General features: G+C 45.5%; 1 protein-coding gene across 5 annotated transcripts in view; it reads left to right on the top strand.

Annotated features, from left to right (window-relative positions):
• The window catches only part of NTRK2 (neurotrophic receptor tyrosine kinase 2), a 324464-nt gene that overhangs the window by 27245 nt on the left and 271161 nt on the right, over positions 1-26058 (top strand). For all 5 annotated transcript variants that reach the window (XM_019478098.2, XM_006272070.4, XM_019478097.2 and 2 more), the window contains exons 2-4: positions 7524-7598; positions 7862-7933; positions 21437-21505. In XM_019478098.2, coding sequence (XP_019333643.1) covers positions 7524-7598; positions 7862-7933; positions 21437-21505 — 216 coding nt within the window. The remainder of the gene's footprint in view (positions 1-7523; positions 7599-7861; positions 7934-21436; positions 21506-26058) is intronic.

Genomic DNA, 26058 nt, shown 5'->3' on the forward strand with positions numbered 1-26058 from the left:
CGCCCCACTGCTGGAACAAGCTCTATGCTCTGTAACCTGAATTTCAGCAGCAGGCCCAGTGCCTGAATTCTTGGCTCTTCCAGACACCTTGCAAGCTGGATCTGGCCATGGGCAGTGTCTTTGACACCCTCTTTCTAAATAAAAGTGCCAGTCCAGGGTCCTAGCTTCAACCATTATTTCATTTGTAATAATATATACCAGGGGTGGGCAAAATATGGCCCGCGGGCTGCATCCAACCCACGGGTCTCCTGGTCCTACCTGGCCCAAGAGTTGTCCGGCCTGTGGTGCATCCTGCCACCCTGGGCATGCAGTGGGGCTTGGATGGCTGTACAGTTGGACTGCCTTTCTAGCTGGATTGCCTTTCTGGACTGCAGCCCAGGTGCCTGGTGGCTTCCTCCGGCTGCTGCTGACCCACCCATCTGCTCCCTACTGCCTGCTCACACTAAGCAGTGGTGGCAGCAGGGCGAAAGTTACTGCTCAGTGTGGGGGGAAAAGTGGCTTCTCTTCCTCACTGCTGCCAGGCAGTTCTTGTTGCAGCTACCTGCAGCCCACAATCAGGCTACCCTGTGGTGCCTCTACACTGTTGCTGCTGCCCTGCATTGAGGGCCAGATGTGGCAGTCCTGACAGCAGAGAGGAGCTTCAGGGTGGTGCAGGCTCTGGGCAGCTGAAGAAAGAATTGCCTGGCAATGGTGAGGTGGAAGGGCTGCTTTTCCCCTGGTCAGAGCAGCAGCTTCTGCCCAGCCACTGCTGCTGCTCAGCATGGGTAGACAGTGCAGAGAAGGCATGGGCAGGCTGCGGTTGGGGCTGTGTATGTGGGTTCTGGCTAGTCTGCTCACTCTGGCTGTGGTGAGTCCGAAGTCGGTGCAGGCCAGGCTGGGGCTGAGCTGTGTAGGCAATGGCAGGGAACTGCCACAGAATGCGCAGGCCCCAGGCTGTTGTGGGGTTGGAGGTACACCCGCTGGCTTGCTCGCACACGTGTGGTCTCCTCTGGACCAGCTCTTTTATAAGCATCCCTTCTCCCCTGTATAGTGAAATGATGCTAATCCTGGGACTTGGAGGCAGCGGCCCCAGAAGCTCGTGTATTCTGCACCCTGCAGCCCGGGCCCTGCTGCTGCTGCCACAGGGGCCCATTGGCTTCCATAGTGAGGGTGTAGTACACGCAGTACACATACACCTCCCCTCAACTCAGCACACCCATCCAGCCCCCCGACCACACCCCATACACAATATACAAGAGTAAGACTTTATTTTGAGCCATTTTGTGATTCCCTCTGTGTATACTATGAAAACACATGTAAATAAGGACAAATAAGGACCTTTTTTTAAATACAATACATTATAATAGATGTTTGATTTTTAGTATATGATTTGGGTTTTTTTCCAGTTCCAAGATGGCAAACACCTCTTCCCAAAAGGAGTACTTCTGGGGGCAAGGAGAGGGACTTCCGGTAGCAAAGATCAGAGGTTGCGGGGGGGAACTTTTGATCCCAAGATGGCAACTGGGGCCGGGACAACTGTCAAGGGGCGGGGCTACCCATGTGGCCCTTGACAGCTCACCAAACCTTGTTAAGTGGCCCTCCAGCCAAAATAAATGCCCGCCTCTAGTTTATAGAATAGAGCAATTTTCCTCAAAGCCACAAGGAGAGGCAGAGTCCCTTACCAAGCATACACAGCAGTCCTAAAGGTACATGTCTAAGCACAACAGAGCACATTTGAACATTTTGGCCAATATTTATATTACAGCAGAATTTGTTGACTGCTGCTTATAAGCTATTATCACTTTTTGCAGATGGTTTGCAGAGATATTAACAACATGTTAATTTTCAAAAGGTGTAATATTCTGACATCCAGGAATATGTACGCAAAGAGTGCCTAGAAAACAATTTTGGCTCTCTCAATAGTTTCTTATACTGTTCCCCCATTACATTGGTGACACGTAGGGGGTGCACACGTGTGCATGTGCACCCGCTGAGATCGGTGGTGCACACCCTGAGACTGGGCACCACTGGCACCTCACCACCCCGTCTCCCCACAACGCCAACACCGCCAGCGGTGTCTGTGGGTGGTCGCTGATCACCAGTCGGGGCTTGCCACCCTCCCCCGCCACCGACACTGCTTCAGGTACCTGCGGGCAGTCCCTGCTTACCACTGCCACACCCCTGCCGCTGCCACTGTCACCGCCACCTGCGGGCAGTCGCTGTGCCCCCCCCAGCCTCGAGAGGCATGAGGTGTTCATGCCCCATTATGTAAGATCTGATCACCTTTGCATGAAATAGATTAGTTAAAGCATGTCTATTGTGGTCCTGTGGGAGCTTAGCATGCCTCTCACTTTTGGATGATAAAATATTCTAGTGGGACAGGGTACTTTTTTTCTTGGCAGCTAAAGTGGTTGATGAGGTGAATTCTGGTTCCGATGATGAGTGACTGCTATCAATTGAAAACAGTTATTGAAATACATTGTATTGTATATTTGTAAAAGACCTGCTCTCTGTCCATTTAGATATTTATAAAATGCCCATTGTCATGGTATTGGAACATTTTCAAGCCCTTGAGTGCAGAGGGCATAGATCTGCTTGAAAATTGGTGGTTTTGATATGCGGTGTCTAGGCGGATATTTTACTCTCACCTTCTGAGTTTTGCTTTGCATTTGGTATGAATGGCACTCCAAAAGAAACTCATTTGGAACTGCCAAGTTTCAACTGACATTGTATGAAGTCTGCAAATTTTGCAAGATTTTGATGCACAATCATAAATCAGCCCAGAGGTGCTGAAAAGATTTACAACTCTCTGATGAACCTAGCTCAGCTTTCGAGTGTGTAGCAAAATACAACACTGTGGAGATGTGTATATTTTAATTGTGAATATTTTGTATAGTTCTAATGCTAATGTGCTCTTTTGTCAGAAACTAGGAACATAATTGACCTGCCACTCTATGGTGAGGTTTATCTAGTAACTGTGCAAGTAACTGTTCTGGTGTTCTCCCCAGAGATAGGGAGACAAAAATTAACACTGGGGTAAACATTCCCCCAAATCCCAGAAACACTTCACTGCTGTTTTCCAGAGCATGTTTGTTCATTCATTTTCAAAACTTTTCTCACCAGTATGAACTAAGGCTGTATTACACAACTGACATTTTTTAAGCATTAGAAAATGTTTTCCATAAATAGAACTACTGAAATACACCTTAAGTAGTTAATATTAGTGCACTATTGGTGTTTGACAGTATCCTTAGAGCTCCAAACTGGGCATATCTACACGCGACACTGTGTTGCCATAGCAACACACTACAGCGACATAGCATCTGCAGATACAAACATTGACACTGCAGCTACATTGCCATAGCAACACGCTCCCTTGTTATAGTGCATTTCTATGGTGACTTAGGGGGTAAAAATAACTGCACCACCAGCATGGTGCAGTATGGGCTGTTACTGTGCCATCCTTTAGTTCTTCCAAAAGTACTTCCAAAGGGAAGTACTAAAAGATGGTGCAGTAACAATGACGCCTTAGGAATGTGTGTAGACATGCCCACAGAGTGGTATAACTTGAATTAGATTTTCCTGAGAAAAAAATAAGAGTACATGAAATAAATTAAGGAAATATAGTTCATCTAACCAAAAGTTTTCAGACTTAGGAAATGTATATGGACATGGTAAATTTGAAGTTTTAGAATAAAGTGTTTTTGGAGCTATTCAGACAGAAAAGATTCAAATTTGTTTTAAAGCATGAAAAGCAAATTCTTTTTATTCCCACACCACATTAAAATGATTCTATTGATTTTTCTACAAACCTCTTCCAAGGCTTTTTACCTTGAAGACCTTTGATACAGGAATGACTCTTTTGAATACAGGATTTAAAAATGATACCAAAATGTTACATTAATAGTGTTATTAGCATATGAGATGGTCTATACTATTTACATTTTGAATGGTGTTGAAGAGAACAGCTTGATGGGGACTTAAATAGGTCAGAGGTAGTTAACTGGCAGCACATGCCACAAGTGGTACAGGCAGATGCGGGGTTGGGTGCGGACAGGCAACATAGCAGCAGAAAGGGCAGAAAGCAGAGCATCAGATCAGGCAGGGAGCACAGGGTGGGGAAGAGAAAGCAGACCAGCAGATTGGACAGGAGAATGGGATTGGAGTGGCAGTTGGGTAGGGGTCAGAGCTAATTTTTGGCATGCCTGCCAAAAAGGGTGGCCCCCACTGAAATAGATAGTCAGTAACAATACAGTCAAAAAGCCTGAGGCTAAATCAATTCAATCTTCACACATCAGTCTAAGTTGTCTAGACTGAACTGATAAACAAGTGAACAGACATTCACTTTTGCTTCTGGAAATGCAGCCATATGTAAAGCATCCTGGGATCCTAGAGGACTGAGAGTTAACTTGAAGCTGGAGGAGATCTGGGACAGAAGTTCAATAAACTGATTTAACCTAAATCAGTTAAGTCTGATACTACATCCATCCAGGTTTATCTTAAACTGGTTTTGGCCATTTTGAAAGTGGTTTATGTGCACTGAACTTCTGCTGTGTTACAGATTTGAACTGGTTTTCCATCACTTATGTCGGTTTATGTGTAATTCCTGTCCCTAGCCCAGATGTGAGATTCTGAATGCCTTTATCAGTATTAATAGGCCACATTATGCCTGTGGGAAGAGGAAATTAGAGATCTGGAAAAATCTGTTTGTTATAGGAACAATCTAGGGACGTCACCATTAACTGTTAAGGCATAAATTGGCATATGTGATCTGATTGGTTAATTACAAACCAGCACTCAAGATTGTTATTCTCTGCTCTTCTGTGCAAGTAGGAGCTTCCAACCCCTTAATATGACTTAGACATTCTGACTCATGACTGGCTTTCTCAAAGGTTTTAATAAAAATGTTCAATTAGGAAAAAAAGGAGACAACACCAGCAAGCACATTGCATTCCTCAACATCACTTACTGAAAGTCAGAGCCATTAGGAGTATTAATGTTTCATGATAAGTAACATCAAGGTGGAGCAATTGTGAAGAAATTAAAAATAGTCTTCAGTTAGAGAATGTGTTTTATTTCAAGCCTCTCTTTAAATTAAGCAAAGGAATATTTTGTATACTTCCCCTCAAAGAAAGCAAGCCACAGTCACTATACCTATATCTTCCTGCCGTGAAACGGCTATAAGAATTTAATCTAACAAAGTGGTGTTAAGCAAATGATAAAAGGTCAAGAGGACCTATTTTTGGTAAGCTACCACTGTCTTTTTTGTAGCACTGTGCAATTTCTTTCATTTCCATAATGCTCCTTATTAAGGATGTAGTGCACAGACAGGGTGCATTGCAGTGGATGTGTTAAGAATAATTCTGACTAGTTCTGCCAGAATTTGTCCTAAGGTTCCCAGGGTAGAAACAGACATTAACTTTGTGCCTCCAGAAAATTTCTTGTGACAGCACAAAGGACAAGCAAACTCCTTGTCACACCATAAATACCCACAATTTGTGGCCCTGATTATCAATTTGTGCTATTTAGTGATGGCTGTCTTTTTACTTTATGGCACTCGGAGCTGCCCATACTCTCCTGCTGCCCCAGGCAAGTGCTCCAGAAATTTGAAGGGCCCTATCATATGTACTCTAGGAATTCCTGCACAGGACTGGGCCCCTCAAGCCCCAGGAGTGCCTGTCTGGTTTCCCCTGCTTATTGAGACATGCCCTGGGATTTCCAGGGTGTGTCTTGTAAGTGGGGAAAGTTGGGGTTTCCCCACTTACCAAAATGCTCCCCTGGGATCTCTCTGGTGTGTGTCCCCAGGGACACATCTTGTAAATGGTAAAAAGTGAAGCAGGCACTCCCTGGACCTGCATGGGAATTCCCAGGCTGCACAGGACCAGGCCTCTCAAGCCCTGGGAGATCATGTCACCTGGTGTCCTGCAGCATCAATGGGAGGGACAACAGGCAATGTGTTTCACCCAATGAAGTAGATCAGCTTCCGTTGGCAATGTCTGTTTCTAGACTCGCATACGATTGTGGCAGCTCCTTTCCTCCTATCTGTATTATTTGCCAGGGGCCCTACCTTGTGTCCTTTGGAGAAGTGAACACTAGCAGTAAGATAATACAAATCTTGCTCTTCTCCAAAGGCACAATGGGATGAAAGATAGGGTGAAATATGTCTGACCCTATTTTACAAACCCAAGCAGAAAAAAAATCATCCCTTGTATTTACTTCTATAATGCAGATACACTGGTAGATAATACTTTTGTGCATTTAAAGCCAGATCCTTTGCTGGTGTAAATCAGTTTACTTCAGTAGAGTTAAACTGATTTATATTGACTTAGATTCAGATGTAATAAAATATATTTCCAAAGAACATTAAGCCATGTCAGTGTGCTCCAAATTCTTATGGTTGGAGGGGCTGGTTAAATGGAAGAATGCTTTTCTGTTTAGAACTGGGATTTCTGATGTACATTTTGTTTATAAATGTGTTTGATTATGTGGTGTTTAGAGATGTATAGAAGTCTATGTAGTGTTTATAGCTCTGAAGGCTTGATGTTTAGCTAGTCTAAATTTGTGTAAATTATTCTCATTCTGAGTCTTTTATGGTTCCTGCTTTTCCTATCTCCATATGTATGTTTGTGGGCTCCTGCCCCTCTTCATTTCTATCAGTGATAATTATTGATTGAAAGCTCACCAAAGAGTCAGGGTCATGCTGAGATCTTGCCCATAGGCTTCCTGCAAACCTCCCCTAGATCAGACTGGCAGGTAAAAGAAGGTTAATTGTCTTGGTTGAGTACAGACTGGCAGAGTGGGGAGATATACCAGTATGTACTCTGTGCTATCCTTTCTGATGAAGTGAACTTAGGTTCATGAAAGCTTGTGTGCTCTCTCTTTATATATATATGTCTTATTTAGTTAGTCTGTAAAGGTATATATCTACTGTGCCTTCAAAGTGGGGAGATATAATACCAGTGAAACATTCAGTGAAGATTCATAGTCCATTTTATCCAGCAACTATTAAAGGCAAGGGGAAGTGGCTCAGCTTCAAAAGTAGCCCTGGAAAAGGCCTGGGATAGCACCTAATTTGTGGTGTGGCTTAAAAACAGTCAGATTGAAAGTCAGCAAGATACAAGTTTTGACCCCCTCTGGGTAAGGGAGGCATAGAGGCTAGGTCTTCTGCTTCCTGGGCAAACTCTCCAGCTATTACTGCTGAAACATGGGAGGACTCTTCTCCTTAATGGCAGTGTACATGTGTATGTAACCTCATAGCTGCCTGGCCAGTGCATACCCTGCTTTCTGTGCCTTCTGTACATGGATATACTTACGTGTCCAAACTGCACAGGGAATAGAATCACAAACTGTGCGCCAGAAATGCCATTTCTGTGGTTGGGTAAGTGCCATTTAAGTGCACAAAAGGTAATAGGATTCCAGCCTGAATTGTTTAGCTTTATAAACAGAAGAACCAGAGCTCAGTGTTGAATGCTGAAATACTAAATAACAGGCACAGATAGCAAAGCTTTTGTAACCTGCTTCCTCTGTCTCATTTTCTTCTATAGTTACATTGCAAACCAGCGGAAGTTAGAAAGTATAAATGACAACGAAGTTGGACTTTACATTGGATTGAGAAACCTGTGAGTATTTAGTATATTTATTTTTATTTATCATTAATATTTAGTATTTCTCATACAGTGGTGTTTAGAGGCACCAGTAAGGGAGCAGAGCCTATTTTTGTGTTATACACTGTACACATATGTTTGAAAAAAGATGCTTGTTGCCCTAAAGCACTTGCAATTTAAGTTTGTCTAAATCATTCCAAATCTTATTCTTGCCATTACTGTTTCATGCTATTGTTACTGAACAACGCTAACTCTTCTAATTTTATACGTTTTCACAGAACCGTGGTGGATTCAGGCTTAAAGTTCGTTTCTCGTCAGGCATTTTTGAAAAACATCAATCTGCAGTACATGTGAGTGAAAACATTTCATGTCTTTTATCTCCAAACTTCCCAGTGCTTGGTCTTACACTTACCTTTCTTCCCATTCTCTTGGGATAAAAGGCTTTACAGAGAAAGATGTGTAAGGGAAAGTGGAACTTAATTTAGTGCAAATGGTTAGCGGGGTTGGCTGTTTATTTATTTATTTATTTTTTTGGTGGATCATTTCCACTCTGGAATTGGCAAAAGCTGAATTGTCCAGAGTCTTTTGTGGAAAGCTACTTAGAAAATTGACTACCTTAGCTTCCATTTTCTGTTGGTTTGCTTCTATGGCCCTCTCAAAAGTAGGTGTCTCTCAGTTTGAGAAATGCCAAGCAGAGGTCACTCCTGCTTTTCCCACTAAGGATTTGGTTCCAGTCCTGCAAAGTGGTGAGGTGCACAGGGACTTAGCACTTCACAGGGACCCTGATTTAGGAAGTCATTCAAACATAGGTTTAAGTCCATCCATCTTCAGCAACTGCTTAACTCTAGCCATGTGCTTATGTTATGCCACAATCAAATAGACTTAAGCACCTCTCTAATGATAAACAGGAACTTGATGATCCTTAATGAGTTCTTTGTGTGATGGGATAGGACTGGTAATTTGGAGTCACACCTAAGTACTATGGCAGAAGGATGCTTTCTAAGGAGAATATACTCTAAGAGGAAGAAATTGATAGTAATTTTTAAAAAGTCCAGTTTTCTAGAACAGTAGCGGGGCATTATCCCTTATGTAGACCAACCACTAAAAATATGACACAGACTTTACAAGCTTAATGTAGCTACAATACCTAGCCATTAATAAAACAGGCATGCCAGTCTGTGACCAATTGGAAAGTAATGGAAATACCATCTAGAAGGAGAACTGGGTTTATGCTGTCTTTTCCTGTCTGACTATAGTAATTAAATTCTAGTTTCTTATGAATAATGATAAAAGATTAAATTCAATCAAGACAAATACAAAGTACTACAATTAGGAAGGAGAAATCAAATATCCAAATATAAAATATGGAATAGCTGGCAAGGTAGTAATATTGCTGGAAAATATCCAGAACTAATAGTGGTCTCAGCTCAACATGAGTTAACAAGATGATGCTGTTGCAAAAGGAGCAGATATTCAGCAGCATAACTATAGATGGGTGACCAGGGCAAGAGCCCTGGGCACTAGAACAGAGGGAAGGGGAGCTGGAACAGATATAGCTACATTGCTACTGCAACAGCTATAAAAGCTCTGAGTGTGCAGAGTGGGAGAAGACAGGCTGTAAGGTGGTGTGGGCAATTATTTGGGTCCATTGGCCACATAGGCAGTTCTGGCGAGCTATTATGGGCTGGTCAGCAATCCCCATCCCTCCCCTTAACAGCCCAGAGCCAGTGTACCCTGCAGGTCCTCCCACCAGCACCCAACAGCCCTGGTCCACTGTCACCAGTGCCCAACAGCAGCTGAGTGCACAACCCCAGCCCTGACCCTGGCCCACCCTGTGCCTACTCTGGTCTTGCTCTGGCCAGAGTAGACCAGCTCTGGACCAGCTGGAACCTGCATGCACAGCCCCGACCCCAGCCCATCTGTGCCTGCTTCAGACCTCCTGCCTATGTTGAGCAGTGGCAGCAGCAGTGGTGGCCTCTGGTCACTGGCCAGAGAGCAGCCACCTCCTTCTTGCCACTGCTGGGCCCTTCTTGCTGTAGCCACCCAGACTCCATGCCCGGGCTACCCTTCGGTTCCTTTTCATTGCCACTGCTGTTGCACTGGGTGGCCTAGAGGTGGTGGCAATAGCAGCTGAGAGGAGCTGCACAGCAGCCTGGGCATGGACTCCAGGTGGCTGCAACAAGAAGGACCCAGTAGTGGTGAGGGGGAGGTGGCTTATTTTCCTGTATACCTAGCAGTGGCTTATGCCCGGCCACTGTTGCTGCGCAGCATGGGTGGGTGGTCTGGAGAAGGCATGGGATAGGCCAGGGTCGGGGCTGTGTGTGCAGGTTCTGGCTGGTCCAGAGCTGGTCTGTTGTGGTCAGGGAAAGTCCTGAGTGGGTGCAGTTCAGGCTGGGGTCGAGTCTGTGCACATGGGTCCCCACCAGTACCATGGGGCTGGGGCCAGTGGCAGCTGGAAGGAGCTGCTGCTGCTTGGTTTGTCTAGAAACGCAGTCCAGCTGCGAAGCTGCCTCAGCCTTGCTGCGCACCTAGGGACAGCAGGATGCACCACGGGTCAGGCAGTGCCTGGTCTAGGCCGGACCGAGGGACCTGCTGTGAGCCAGACAAAGTCCCTCTGTGGGCTAGATCTGGCCCGTGGGCTGTATTTTGCCCACCCCACAAGGTCCCAGCAGCTATAGCCTCTGGCAACTAGAGTGGGGGAAGGAGCCAGGAGGTGAAAGCAAGAAGGTACCCCCAGAGTTACAAAGTACAGGGCTTTATATCTTTATTCAGAATGGCATATGGTAGTGCCTATAGAATGCGGGCAGGTGAGAGGCTTAACTCCTTGGCTGGGAGGACACCTTTCTTCAAAGCTGCCAGGACCCTAGACCTTCTCTGGCTCCAGCCCCTGGCTCCTCCTTCCTACCTGAGCTGCCAGAGCCCATAGCTGCTGGGACCCTAGAGCCTCCTGCCTTCATTACCTTGGTCCTGAACATCATCTGGAGCCTGTAGCTGCCCAGGCTGCAAACAATAACAGGTATGTCTTCGCAGTCTGGGAGGTAGACAGAGAAGTGTTGTATGTAGGACACAGGAGTTACATAATCTGCTGGTGAGACCTTGATTATTTGTGTCTAATTTGGGGTAGGTACCATACTTGAAAAAAGATATTTACAAAATTAAGAAAATCTGGAGAGCATCAAGAATGATAAGATTTGTACAAGACCATGACCTGTGAGGGAAGGTTGAAGGAACTGTTTTAGTATATTCAGGGAATAAGAAGACTTAAGTTTGAGGAGAGTGAGGGGAAGAAGCCTTCAAACAGGGAAATCATATTATAGAAAGAGTAATTAACTGTTCTCCAGCACTAGGGTAGGATGAGACGTCCTCCTTCTTCTCCCACAAAGTTAGTGCCTGAGTAGGTTTCCCCATTGACCATGCCCTATTTATTCCATGGCTCAGAGGTTGTGAAATCCCCTTTGTTTGAGGTTTTAAGAACAAGATTTAAGAGAACCAGCCCCAACAATTGTTTTAGATAGATTTGATCTCAGAGTAGGGGTCTGCACTAGGCAATTTCTTGGGGTTCTTTCCATCCATACTTTCCTATGATTCAAAGAAGAAGGATGCATAGGATCCTTTACTAGGCATAGGATAATTCAAGGCAAGACCAGAAATATTAGGTAACAAAATTTGCTGCATTTACAAGTTACAAAACAGTTATCGTGGAGATATGTTGACCCAGACCTCTGGATTTATTATGCCTGAACACCCTTTGTTCACTTTTTTATGCTTTCTGAAGCTCCCAGTAGCAAAATACCTGTTTTTACTGGTAGCCTTAGCTATAATTTGGTTGACTTTGTTATGATTTATTAAAAGCTGAAATTGGTCAGTGTAACCATATCAGCAAAAATCTTAGCAAAATTACTTGGTTGATTTTGTTTAATTTAAAAGCAATATTTTCCTAGCTATTTTGTACATAAACTCCAAACATGTTTAGAAGATTCATGTAATTATAAGAACTTTAATTTTCCTAATGACACTATTATAGCTTTAATCCTCTCACTTGAGAAGTCTTTTAATGCAATTGAAAAGCTTCATTAAATAATAAACACTGCATTCTTATAATATAAATCTTATAATAATATCATATTCTGAAGAACCTATTAACACACATTTGTTTAAACCCTTTAGGCATAGACTTCTTTTCTGGGCCAAATCTCTGCAGCCCAAATGGCTTTCTACAGCTGATGTACAATGATTATGATTCAGCAATAATATAAACAACAGAATATGAAATGCTTTAATAGATATCACTTAAATGTAATTAATAGCCTTGCTGGTTTAATTCTGGTTTCTCATTGACCTTGACTCAAATTACTCAAAATTCACATTAAATGCACTATTAAACAATACTATTTTATCAGTGCTGTAATTTGTAAGCCCAGCAACAGCTAAAAGTAATTTTAATAGTTGTGTTTAATATACTTCCAATGAATTGTATTAATACCTTTTGACTACAGGAATAAAGCCCTCAAGCAGTATGTATTTCCTAAAATATTAAATATACACATATCTAATATTATGTACCAAGGAGGCACATAATTGCATACATTATATGCAATATATCTAGGCAGGATAGTGTGTCCATTAGTATGGTACTGTTGGCTTGTGTATGCTAGAAGAAGAGGCCAAGAACAGCCATGCATTGTTAGCATTAGCAAGCCTGTCCTAACTACAGCATTTTCCCTGGTATACATGCAGGCTATCACCTTTTATCTTGATGTATCTGCCTTAGATTGCCCTCAGGTCCCAATTTAGCATGAATCTAGACAAGTTAAATCAAGGTTAACAGTGGTAATTTCTGTCTACACTCAGGAAAATGTTGTGGCTGTGTCTGGATTAGTAAACACATGTTTAGAAACATGCATTGGATAATTCCTCTGATTTTTTTTTTAAACCGTGTAAATGGGCAATGGGCATTTCTTTGAAAAACTGAGAAAAGCATCAGGAGTAGAGTCCATGAATTGAGTTTAACAATGGCTTTGCCTCCTTTCTTCCCTGCAGAATTCTGTCAAGCATAGCATAGGGTTACCATATTTCCAGATCCAAAAAAAAGGACACCTGTCACTGCAGGCGGGGGGAGGAGGGTTAGGGTTATATAATGGTGGGGGGAGGGGGCAGTGACATACCAGTGCCATGCCCCTGCCCCTTCTGTTGCCCCTCACTGACAAAGCACATGCCCCCCCCTCCATTTCTGGTACCCCTCACTCCTGACTCACTGCCCCCTGGTACTGCCAGTGCCCTGGACACCCAACCCACAGTCACCCATCCCCTCCTCCATGCCCTTCACTCCTGATCAGCAGCCCCCTGCCCCCCTCTCAGCCCTGCTGATGCCCCTCACTCCCTACATATATCCTTTGCCCCCCTGCCTGCCCTACTGGTGCCCCTCACTCCCAACCTACAGACCCCTGCCTCCCCCAGTCCAAGCAGCTCCTGCATTGCATGCTCACCTAGTCTCTCACACACGCTCACTCTCTCTCCCTGGCTTGCTGTAGCCCACATGGGGTGTATGTGACCCCCAGCAGCCAGTCACCTTGCCTGCTGCTCCCAGCCCCAAGCAGCCAGCCCAGGAGAGCAGAAAACCTGGACATTTGCTCTTATTTTAAAAACCTGCCTGGACTCAGCACAGGGGTCCAAAAAGGAGGACATGTCTGGGAAAACCCAGACGTATGGTAACCCTAGCATAGCATTGACTATGTCTGCACTATGGAAACTGCTTTAGCTGCAGCTTGTGGACACAACTGAGATAACATTAAAATAGCCACCTTGTTTATTGCTAACAATTTAGTTGTTACACAGCAACACAGAGGTTAGCTTGGGCTAATTGCTTGAATATTTACCCAGCTGCTTGAGTGGTTTAGTAGCCTGTGTTAAGCTCCAAGCTACTATAGGCACACTACTAACCGTACCCAAACTAGCTTGTTTAAAGATAGCTTAGATGTGTGCACACAAAAATACAGTCACACTTTTGACTGCAGTGTACTTATACCTTTAAGTATAGCTGAAGACTTGCACCTTTTGCTCTGTTATCAGTTTTGTGTATGTGCATAGTTATTGTTGGGGCTGCCAGCTACAATATGTATTGTCATGTAATTGAACTGAAGAACTCCCTTCAAGCTACCCTTTCACAAAGACTAGCATGGTTCATGCCAACCATTTAGTAACCCTGTTTTGTGTATGCTGTCCTGGGTTTGTTTTCCTGGTAGAAAAACTTGCCTGGAGACACCTGAATAGACATTTGAATGCTAAGCCCTTGAGGAGCAGAAGGCTCACAGTGCTGATGCTGCATAGCTAGGGAATCCCTGTACACACGTTTCAGCATGATCTGCAGACTCCCTCAGTCTGCCCAGAGACAGAATGGTAACAGTGCACAGGGCAGCCCTGATTGGTGACCCAGACTGCTCAGCCTATGTCCCGTGCAGCATAATATAGGGATTATGAAGTGAGGCTTGTTCAGGTCCCTGTTTGGCTGGAACACTAGAGTTCTGCCCAAGCTACATACTTTTTCTTGGAGGAGGGGAGGGAATCTGGGAGCAAAGCACTCTGGGATGCTGGAGAACTGTGCTGCAGCTCATTTCAGAAAGGAAAGTGTACAGACATTTACTCTTCCAAAAGAAGCTCTCCTGGGAGCAATTTAACTTTGTTTGTTTCCAGGTTATTTTTCTGCCAGAGTGGCCATTTTTGTTCTGGGAGAAAAATTCTGAACATCTGTACACTTTTGGATTCTCCTGGGAAATCTGCAGCTCTCCCAGGAGAAAATGAATGTCTTTACACGGCCTGTTATGTGTATTAAAGGGACTGAAGCCAAGCTTTCAGTAATCAATATAAAGTGCTCAGTTTATAAAAATTTTATATAACAATAAATTCACTGACAAAATATAGCCCAAGAAAATAAATTTATAACATAGGGCTTAATCATTTCAATTGAATTACATGTCATTTTGAGAAATCTGTAGGCTTTCAACTACATAGAAGGAAAGAATAGTCATGAAGCACTAAATGTGTCAGGCCATAACCTAGAATAGTCCTGGATTTCTGTTATTGGTTTTTAATATAGTAAGCCAGATTCTGATCTAGGTTGCACTGATATAAATCCAGAACACTTTATATGAATTCAGTGTAAGTTGGCAGAAAGTCAGGCCCAGGGAGTTGCTTTTGATTTTTTAAATGGTGTTTCATAAAAGTAATCAATTTTTTTATGCTTGAGGTAGTTTCCCTTGAATCAATGGGTCAAATATTTCATTGACACATTTACACCTGTACAATGTGTTCAGTTCAGCAAGGAAACATTTTGTATTCAATTTACTTGGGTGTTGCTGATTATGTAAGTGGGACCAGCTTTCCAGTGTCAGGACAGGTAGTTGTATATGTCTCCAAAAGTAGAAAAGTAGGTGCCTAGAAGGTTAGGTGTCAGCTGAGTGGGAGTTTTGAGGATCTCAGTACTACCTAACTGTTGGAGTTAGAAGCCTAATTACTTTTGTGTATTTACCTGTGACTGTCAGCCTTCCAGTACAAAGTTTATCTACATTAGAGAAAAAGTCAGGATTAGCTAACCATAGCATCTTCCCTAGATGCAAATGATGCCTTTTAATATGGGTGCGCCAATCGAGATTTTTTGGGCTGATACCGATGGCCGATTTTTTTAATGAGCCATATCAGCCAAAAACGATCCAGTTACCAATATGTGGCCTGGCAGCTTGGAAAGCAGTGTCTGGCTGGTAAGTCTGTTGTGGGGGAAGGGACGTGTGTGTGTGTGTGGGGGGGGGGCAGATTGAGGCCCTCACAGTGAGGGAGGGAGCAGACCTAAGGCAGGGGCAGGTGCTGCCCAGCTGGAGCAGGGTGTAGGACAGAGCTGTGACTCATTTGGGGGATGAATGGGGGTGTGGGGCAGCTCCTGTCACTATACACACCTCAGGAGCTTATGGGAGGCACGTGCTGTCAGATCTGTATGCAGGGATGGGGCGGGGGTTGGCACCAGGCTCTTCCCAGCTGGAGGCTGGGCCAGGGCTGTGTACAGGGTGCGTGGCAGCAGCACTGGGAGCGGGGCTACTGCAAATTTTGGGGTGGCTCTAGTTCCCCCCTCCCATAGCTCCCTTCCCAGTGCCTCCTGCCCCAAATGCAGCCTGGCCCAGCCCCCTCCCCCCCCCCAACCAGGAGGAGCTCAGTGCAGCCCCAGCCTACAGTGGCAGCCTGCCTTTGCCCTGCACACAGGTCTGGGGGGGGTCACACGCCCCCCCATGCCCTCTCAGGGTGGTGCAATGGCAGTATCAGCACCCCTTCTTGTGTTCCCTAGACAAGCTGTGGCTCCATCCTTTGCCCTGCCCTACCTTGGCTGTGCAGTGCCTGCCTGAGTGCCAGCTCCACTCCCTCTGTCACCACAGGAGCCTTGATCTGCACCCCCATGCCCCTTCCCTCTCCCCGCCCCTTCACTCACAACAGATTTATCAGTCAGACTCTGCACTCCTGGTCACATGCTCTGTGGCTGCGCACATGCATGGGACATTTATCAGCGACATTATTGGTGACATCAGCCAAAAAAAGCCAATAATGTCATTGCCGATAATGTCAATTTTCCTTCTGTTGGTACCGATATGATATGGGACTGATGTATTGGTACACCTCTACCTTTTAAACTTGGTTAATATGGGCAAAATCACTTTGGCCAAAAAATATCTTAAGGCTGACCTTGACCAAATGAAAGGTGCTAATGCAACACAGATCTATACTGGGGCAGGGTGGGGAGCGGGGAGGAGGGGCGAGAGTTGCATTTAGGCTGAGCTAACCATTTTACAATAGCTTGTATATTATATTTGGAATAGTCTATAAGGGTGCCTATACATGTGCAGTGAAGCTGCTCTGAAGCACTGTGATTACAGTGCATCAAGAGCAGACTTGATTAATCAAGTCTGCTGGAGTGTTGTAGTTACCATGCTCCAGCAGATTCCAGCATCTCATGTATTAATGTTCCTGCACTGAAAAATGTTGGTGGGGGCCCTTTAAGTTTGAGCTTTAGTTTAAAACACCCCTGCCACCATTTTTCAGTGTGGGGATATGGCTATATGAGCCGTTCTAATTAAAGTGCCTCCCCACTCCCTTCAATCATGTATATAATCGCCCTGTGATTCAGTGTTCAATAGTCTAATTTCAGAAATTTCTTTACTAGAGAGAACCAGCAAGTGTAGGCTAAAAATTGTTCATAAGTGTGCGGGCCGGGCCCCGATCCCGCCGCCAAGTGCGAGTCGGGGGGGGCGATCCGCGGCCTGTCTTTTGTGCACGCAGGCTGTGGCCAGCAGCCCGGGCATGCGGGGTCGGAGAAAACCGGTGGTGAGCTAGAATTAGTCACAAACGCGTAGTGGTTGATTGAAAAGATTGTTTACTTACACCCAAAGATGGTAGTGGTGTAGGCTGGACAGGTTTCCAGGCGCAGCTCCGCTTAAGTCATCGCTAGAGGACTACGACAAATTTGGTTGCTCCCACGGAGTTGTTTAGGCTCCACGGGTTCGGTTCGATTCCCTGGTCCCCTGGAGTTGTTTAGGCTCCGTGGGTTCGAAAATTGGGTTTACAGGAAAGGATTTCATAGATTTCATAGACATTAGGGCTGGAAGGGACCTCGGAAGATCATCGAGTCCAGCCCTCCGCCCAAAGGGCAGGACGTCAGCTGGGGTCATAGGATCCCAGCAAGATAAGCATCCAGTTTCATCTTGAAGGTGTTCAATGAAGGCGCTTGAACAACCTCCGGCGGCAGGCTGTTCCAGACCTTGGGGGCTCGGACAGTAAAGAAATTCTTCCTTATGTCCAGCCTGAAACGATCTTGTAATAGTTTGTGACCATTCGTCCTTGTCATCCCTTGGGACGCTCTGGTGAACAAACGTTCCCCTAGATACTGGTGATCACCCCTGATAAACTTGTAGGTGGCCATCAGATCACCCCTGAGCCTGCGCTTTTCCAGGGTAAAGAGCCCCAGGGCTCTCAGCCTGTCATCGTAGGGTCTGCTTCCCTGACCCCTGATCATGCGCGTGGCTCTTCTCTGGACTCTCTCAAGCTTCTCCACATCCTTTTTGAATTGTGGAGCCCAAAACTGGACGCAGTACTCCAGCTGCGGCCTCACTAAGGCCGAGTACAGGGGGAGAATGACGTCCCGGGATTTGCTTGAGAAGCATCTATGGATGCAAGCCAGCATTTTGGTCGCTTTACTAGCCGCATTGCAGGCTCATGTTCATCTTGTGGTCAATGATGACCCCCAAGTCTCTTTCTTCCATAGTGCTAACCAACATAGCACTGCCGAGCCTATAAGGATGCTGCGGGTTTTTCTTCCCAAGGTGGAGAACCTTGCATTTATCGGCGTTGAACACCATCAGATTCTCATCCGCCCACTTGCTGAGCCTGTCCAGGTCAGCCTGGATCACCCGCCTATCTTCTGGCGTGGATGCTTTGCCCCAAAGTTTGGTGTCATCGGCGAACTTGGCCAGTCCGCTTCTGACTCCAGTGTCCACATCGTTAATGAAGATGTTGAACAGTATGGGTCCAAGGACAGAGCCCTGGGGGACCCCACTGGTCACAGGACACCACGATGAGTGACTTCCATCAATTACTACCCTCTGGGTCCGACCCCGGAGCCAATTTTCCAGCCAGTGGATCGTGGGGGACCCAAGGCGACAATTGGCCAGTTTCTCCAAGAGACGATCATGGGACACCAGATCGAAGGCTTTTTTGAAGTCAAGATATATGACATCAATCTCATCTCCCTTGTCCAGGTGATAGGTCACCTGGTCATAGAAGGAAATGAGATTGGTCAAGCAAGACCTACCCGCAACAAACCCGTGCTGGCTATCCCTTAAGATGTTGGCGTCGGCCAGTCCATTAAGGATGGCCTCCTTAATAAACTTTTCTAAGATCTTCCCCGGGATAGAAGTCAGGCTGATGGGCCTATAGTTAGCTGGATCCACTTTCCTCCCTTTCTTGAAGATAGGCACCACGTTGGCCTTCTTCCAGTCTTCGGGCACTACACCAGAGCGCCAAGAGTTTTCAAAGATCCGCGCTAGAGGCTGGGCTATGATGCTCGCCAGCTCCTTGAGTACCCTGGGGTGAAGATTGTCAGGGCCGGCTGACTTGAAGGTATCCAGCTTCTCAAGATGTTCCTTCACAAAGTCAGCATTAATGGAGGGCAGGGGATCACCCTCACCCGGACTTCCTGGCCCTGTAGCAGGCACAGGCGTCCCATGGGGCTGATGAAAGACCGACACAAAGTACCTATTTAGTAGGTTGGCTTTTTCCTGGGCGTCAGTTGTCAGTTGCCCCATCTGGTTCAGCAGGGGTCCAACGTTGCCCCTGCTTTTCCTCCGGCTCCCCACATATCTGAAAAAGGACTTTTTATTGTCCTTGATGCTCAAAGCTAGCTGGAGTTCAGTTGCAGCCTTGGCTTTCCTGGTCTGCTCCCTACAGGACCGGACCAGTGCAGAATAATCCTCCTTGGAGGTGACTCCCATCCTCCATCCTTTGTAGGCCTTTCTTTTTAGCCTCAGGAGGTCTGCTAGGTCCCTGGAGAGCCAGGGGGGCTGCTGTGCCCTCTTGCTGCCTTTCCTCCGAGATGGAATAGACTTAGTTTGTGCATTGAGGATCGCTCCCTTGAGGAGCGACCACTCTTCTTGAACTCCCCTCTCCCTGCGGTCACAGTCCCTTAGGGCCTCACTGACAAGCCTCCTGAGCTTGTCAAAGTCGGCTTTCCTGAAGTCAAGGACTTGCGTGTTGCTGACCGACTTGCCAGCTTTTCGGCGGATGGTGAAGGTGATCAGCTCGTGGTCGCTGTCACCCAGCTTCCCATCGATCACTAGGTCGCCGACTAGGTCCTCCCCAGTAGCCAGCACCAGGTCGAGCAGTGTTTTGCCTCTCGTTGGCCCATAGACTTCTTGAGTCAGGTAGAGGTCATCCACGCACGAGAGGAAGCTCTGCGACCGCTCAGATTTTGCTGAGCGATCCTCCCACAAGATGTCTGGGTAATTGAAGTCACCCATGACAACCATGGTCCTGGAGCAAGCTGCCTCAGCCAGTTCCTGGGCAAACTCCTGGTCTAGCTCAGGACTTTGGGTGGGAGGTCTGTAATAGACTCCCACCATTGTGTCCCCTGTGCCGTGTTCCCCACGGATTTTAACCCAGAGGGTCTCCAGCCGTCCACGCTGGTCGCCAATATCGGCTTGCAGGGACGCGTAGCTTTCCTTAACATAGAGAGCTACACCTCCGCCCCTTTTCTCTACACGATCCCTCCTGTACAGGGTATAGCCATCTAAGGGATACGTCTTGGATTGCGATCGGCGACGGAGAGAGGCTAGAAGCGAAAGCTCCGCGGGTTCGGTTATTAAGCTTGAGAGAGGCGTGTTGGGTCCGCAAGGGTCCGCAGCGCTTGGAAATCTTCACACAGTACGAAGTCTCCTCCTCCTGGCGAGTTCTATCTCTCTTTCCAGTTTTTTTTTTTTCTTTCTCTCTCTCTCTCTCTCTCTCTCTCTCTCTTCCTCTCCCTCTCCGACTTGGGCGGAAACTACCCAAGCCTTTTATACGGCTAGCAAGCCAATAGCTAGCCGCCACGTGTGCCTACATTTGGAACTGGCCAATAATGTGGCGCAAATCCAAATACAAATGGCGGGAACTCCTTTGCAACGTGCATCACTAGTATGCAAAAGAAATGCACCCTGCAAAGAAGCTGTAATTTGGCGGGAAATCCCCCGTTGCACCAGAGTTCTCTCCCGCAGCAGAGAACTCTATCGTGCAAAGAAAGCTACAGTCGGCGGGAAAATAATTTAGCAGTGCCGAAGCACACACAAACAAAAAACCACAACTTTGGGTTGTGACAATAAAGTCTCATTTTTTAAAAATGTTCTAACTTGTAATTTTCTCAGAGATTCTTCTACATTCAAAGATCAAGCACTAGAGTTTTAGGAGGAGACATTATACACTTTTTGCTTAATAGACAGGTTTAATCCTTGATTTAAGTGAATATCTCAGTATATCCTTCTTAAGTATGGACCCCTATGGCGCCTTCATAAATCCACAAAAAACCTCATATGGTTCTTTGGCTAATGCTTCTGATTTGTACTGGGCTGCTGGCATTTTTACATCTTACTGATCTCTATGCTGTTAATATGTGTACCTCATTTTTGGGGGGAGGGAGAGGAGAATATAGAGCTACCTTGTTTCCCTTGGTTGGGAAAGGGAGGTTTTCTGATTAAGATGACTGTTTTGGTATCCCAAGTACTGGGAGACTTTCCAGTTACTTATAATTGGAAGCACCAAATGCTTAATTAATGTAAAAAACCTGTACTTTAAGCATTTTGCAGTTTTGCTTTTGATCTTTCATATGCATGCATATTGCACATATAATTTAATAAAAATAACTGAAAGGCTTATGATGAGGTTGTGTGCTAGCATGTGGACAGAGTTTAGGTGAGTATTCAGTTTATTGCAGAATCAAAGAAAGCATGGGAGGCTCCCTTTTTGCTTATGGATAATTTGGGCCTATAATTACAACTGGACTTTGCATGGGTTCTTTTCAAAATAATTAAAGTCACTATATTTTTCTGTATGGCCAAAATGCTAGAAGTGAACATTTTTACCAGTGTTGAATTTGAATGTGAAATCAGCTCTTAACTCAAGGTATGTGCTAGATTAGCATCCTCAAAACAGTGTCAAACTGGCAGGAGAATATGAGGCCCAGTCCATCTCCAAATGAAGTCAATGGATGCAGGAGGGGATGAGACAACCAGCATTACTAATTAAATTGAATTAAATTAATTGTCAATTAAAACTGTTTTCTTCTTTCCTCACAGTAATTTATCCAGAAACAAGCTTTCAAGTTTATCTAAGAAGCCTTTTCGCCATCTGAGTTTGTCTGATTTGTAAGTACTGATCCTTTTAAGTGAAATGTATTTGTGGGTTAGAACGGAGGAACAGTCTGAGGGCACTGGGGGCTCAGTTTATTGAAGTCTGTAAGGGTCTGTCCAAACACAGAGATGAAGTCCTGACCTCCTGAAGTTAGGAGTTTTGCCACTGATTTTAAAGAGGCCAGATTTTCATCTGAGGTTTTTTAGAAGATATGAGATTCTTTTTGTATAACTGCATTATTTTAACAAGGGTATTTATTTAATACAATACTTGGTGAACACATGATCATATTGTTCTCTTGTCTCAGCAATACAAATTAATATGTGGTTTAAACATGCCTTTTCCTGTTAGCCTGTTTTGTTGTGAGGTTATTTCATATGGAGCTGTAGGCTTTTCTGTTTAAGAGGGGTTGGCAATCTACAGCCCATGGTCTGGGTCCAGCCCATGGAGAGCTTGTATCTAGCTTGTGAAGGTCTGATTCAGAAAATTGGGGAGAAGTACCTATTTAAAGTGGATGTGTTAAATTGGTGATTTAAAGGGGCCATGTTAAAGTGGCAACTTAAAACCTCCTGCTCTGTGCCCTTGCTTCCAAATTTGCTGTTCCCTTTTAATGTTCACCATAGTTTTGGTAGCACCCACTAAGTGGAGAGGGACATAGAGCAGGTAGGGGATTGGAGCAGCAGAGGACTGTGGGCAGAAGTGGTGATTGGCATCCTATAGTGGTGGCCAGGTTGCAAGCACCTGGCCTGCCACTCCAAAAGGTTGCTGAACCCTGTGAATATAGAATTCTGAAATGCCCTCTGTCAGTGAAACATCAACCACTTAGAGATACTCATTTAAAGTCTGCTTATCATTTCCTTACATATATTGGCTACACAGTTGTGCTTGATGTTAGGGTTGTGTGAAGCTTCGGTCCCTGATTCAATTCAGTGGAGATTTGGCCCAATTCAGTGGCTGAATTTTGGAATCCAAATCAAATCAGAGGACCCTTTAATCTCTCCGAATCGCATTGGAACCCTCCAAATCGATTTGGAGAGATTTGGAAAGATTCGGAGATTCAGACATAGAGACAGCTTTAAATGTTTTTTCTGCGTACCTCAATGTAGCAGGGGCTTATAAGTGCTGTGATGCTGGGGCGCACGGAGTGTCCCACAAGCATAGGGGACTCCCCAGCACGCTTGGCAGCAGACCCAGAAGTGGACCAGAAGCACATCCAGTCCACTCCTGGGTCCACCAGGGAACATGCTGGGGGCACCTCCATGCCCCCCCCCCAGCACAGTGACTGGTGCCTCCTGGGTCTGGGGGGTATACCTGGGGTCCCCCTGCAGCTGATCCCCAAGCCGGGGAGGCACAGATGGGGGCCACCAGCATGCTCCCTGACACACCTGAAAGTGGATCGGGAGTACTTCCGGTCCACTTTCTAGTTTGCTACCAAGCCTTTGGAGGCTCCTCCCCCCCCCCCGCACTCCTATGGAGTGCTCCATGCACCTGAACATCGCAGCGCTCACAAGCTGTGCTGGTACCTTGAGGTATGTAGAAAAAACTTTTAAAGCTGTACCTATGTTCGAATCGCTGATTCTTTGAATCAGCATCGAATCTTCAGATTCAGATTCGGACAAATCGAATCAGGGACAGTGATCCAAATCAACAGATCAAATCACTGTACCTGATTCGGGCCGAATCCGAATCCAAATTGAATAGGGCCCACTTTACACACCCCTACTTGTTGGCTGCTGAAAAATATATTCCCCTAAATATAAAATTGTTTTGAGCCATTTCCCCTTGCTCAATTGGCTGCTTTATTTTCCGTTCTCTACCCAGTCTTCCGCTCTGTTTTCTGTGCCACCGGTTGGCCACCCCTAGTTTGGTTAACTTAAACAGAGAAGACTAAATATTTAGCCAAAAATGAGAAAGTGAGTCAGTAGAACATATAATAGCAAACCTGGGAGATCTGGTTACTGTATAAAGCTCTAAACAACTAGATTCCCACATTGGCTTCTCTCATAACATTTTAGGGTCTGTGTTCTGTGTTTTTTTGTTGAAAGGTATAATAGAAGAAAAGAGACTTAACTAAGGCTTTGAACTTCATACTTCAGGACTTTATTTTAGAGCTCTGCAGGATTTGGATTCTGGAGAAATAAATGGACAAGGCAGAAGTACAAGCCAGGAAGTATGTGTTGTAATCCTGAACGTCTTTTGGTACACATTCCCATTTCAACACACAAACCCCTATGCACTAAAATTATGCCTCTTAGACATGTTTTTTTTGATGATTAAGGTGGCATAGTCATTTTCTTTACAGCTCAGGGAACATCACTCACTGAAATTTCCCTTCATAATTTGACAATTGCTGAGTATTCAGATGAAAAGATAAGTTGGCTACAAAACACGTCCATTTTGTTGGATAGCTGTGCACTTTTTTTTAATAACTCAGTCTCCCCTGACACAGTCTCTTCTTCTACCTGCAGTAAGTTTGCTCATGACTAGCTGGAATCACTCCAATTGTATTCAAACAGAAGGCAGTGAAGAATGACACCTCACAGTCCAACTCATTCAGAGGGGCATAAGATTTTCTAGGCAACTGTTAGATGATGAAGTAAGCTGTTACCTACATAATCTAATGTCTTTCTGAACCTGTTAGTCTGTAAGGTGCCACCCTGCTCTGACTTCAGACTAACATGGTGAGTTACCTTTCTCTACCTGTTACATACAAGGAGTAACTAAAATTTGCTCATCAGCTATACTGACAGTCCCTGCACTCTCTGTAACAGGTGGCCAGTTTCTTATAGGAGTGACAGTCTTGAAAGGATTTGAGGGAGTAGAAGGTAATACAACCCTACACATCTGTTCAGTAAGACCATAGGAAAAACTGATACCTTTGTCTCTGTCTTTGAAGTTGTTGAGATCCTGTGCAGAGAAGGAAGGCAGCTTAGGATGGGGGCTATGGGATTCAAAGACTGTGAATGAGTGATAGGAAGTGTGGCAATTAAGTTTATCAGTAAAACAGTGCTTATTGGCAAAATATCCAGCTGACATGAGATAGGAGAGAACACATTTGAATTATAATCATGGGACTTGTGCCGTGGGCATTTAGCAGCATGATACCAGGAGCACTGGAAATGGTTGGTGGGAGTAAGGTAGAGTTGAGGAAAATAGGAACTGTGAAGATAAATTGATATATGTTTGGCATAGTACAGTGATGATGGCCAAGTAAATAGGTAGATGACAGGCTTTGGGGAGGTTAGAAACAGTTGAAGGATTGGGGGAATAGAGGTGGGAGGTACTAAAGGGCATAGAGTGGGTGGTAGCAGGTAAGTGGGATGTAAAGAAGGAATAGAGGTCAGAGGAATGAATATTAATCATGGCGCTGTTGATAACTGTATTTATGCAGGTGCATGCTCCAGGTCTCATTAGCTTCCGGTTAGGCAACTATTTACTTTGCTATTTTTTTGCTCCACTTTTGATTTCCTTCTCTGTTTTTATCCCTCTTTAATCTTAAAAAAGCATGTTAGGAATTGTAGATACCATAGAGACCCCTGCAAGTTAGAGATATAAGACCCCATATGGCCCCCTCTTGTTGCCATGATCTTAAACGAACAAAGATTGTGGTGGATTAAGAAACATGGAACAAAAAAAAAATGGTTTTCAAAGTGTGTGTGTACAACAGGGGAAAGAAGTTGAATTCCATCATGATGTTGACAGGTTAGAGGGTCATTCCTGAGCACTAGGGGTGCACCAACAGAGATTTTTGGGGCCGATACCGATAGCCGATATTTAAGGAAGGACATTGGATGATACCGATCCAATTTCTGATACAGCTGCCGCCAGCTGGTAAGTGGTGGAAGGGGAGGGGAGAGGGAAGGGGTGTGGGGGGAGAGGCAGATCAGTGCTCCCTGTGCTGAGGGAGGGGTCAGGGGCAGGCACTGCCCAGGTGGGGTGGGGGGGCCGGATCCGCGGTTTGTAGGTGGGGAGGCAGCTCCTGCTACTGCTTGCAACCTGGAAGGGGGGGCGTGTGCCCCCCCCCAGATCTGTGTAGGGTAAGGCAGGGTGAGCTGCAGCCGGGGCTGCATGGGGCTCTTCTCAGCAGGGGCTGGGTTCAGAGTGGGTGTCAGTGGCACTGGGAGGATGCTGCATTCACTCCAGATTTCACTGCTGCTGTACTCCCAGTGCTGCTAGCCACCTGGCACAGCCCTGGTTCTTTCCGGTGTGTGGGTGAAAATGAGGTGTTGAGCCAGGGCGTAGCTGGGTGGCTGGCAGGGGTGGTGCTAGGAGTGCAGAAGCGATGAAATTGGGGTTGGATGCAGCATCCTCCCAGCACTGCCAGAGTCCACATGGCTGTGCACAGCACAGGCATTTATCAGATAAATTGTCGGCCCCATCAGGCTGATATCCAGTATAGCCAGTTTTCTTTATATCAGTACCGATCCAATATCAGACCGATGTATCAGTGCACCTCTACTGAGCACCAAGCTACATATGCTGCCCACATTGAATTGTCAGTGGAAGATGGTAGTGCTGGTGCTGTCTCTGCTTTTAAGAAGAAAATCTTTGGACAGTGTGCATTGCA

This window comes from Alligator mississippiensis, chromosome 3 (assembly GCF_030867095.1).
Source record: "Alligator mississippiensis isolate rAllMis1 chromosome 3, rAllMis1, whole genome shotgun sequence".
Taxonomy (NCBI): Eukaryota; Metazoa; Chordata; order Crocodylia; family Alligatoridae; genus Alligator; species Alligator mississippiensis.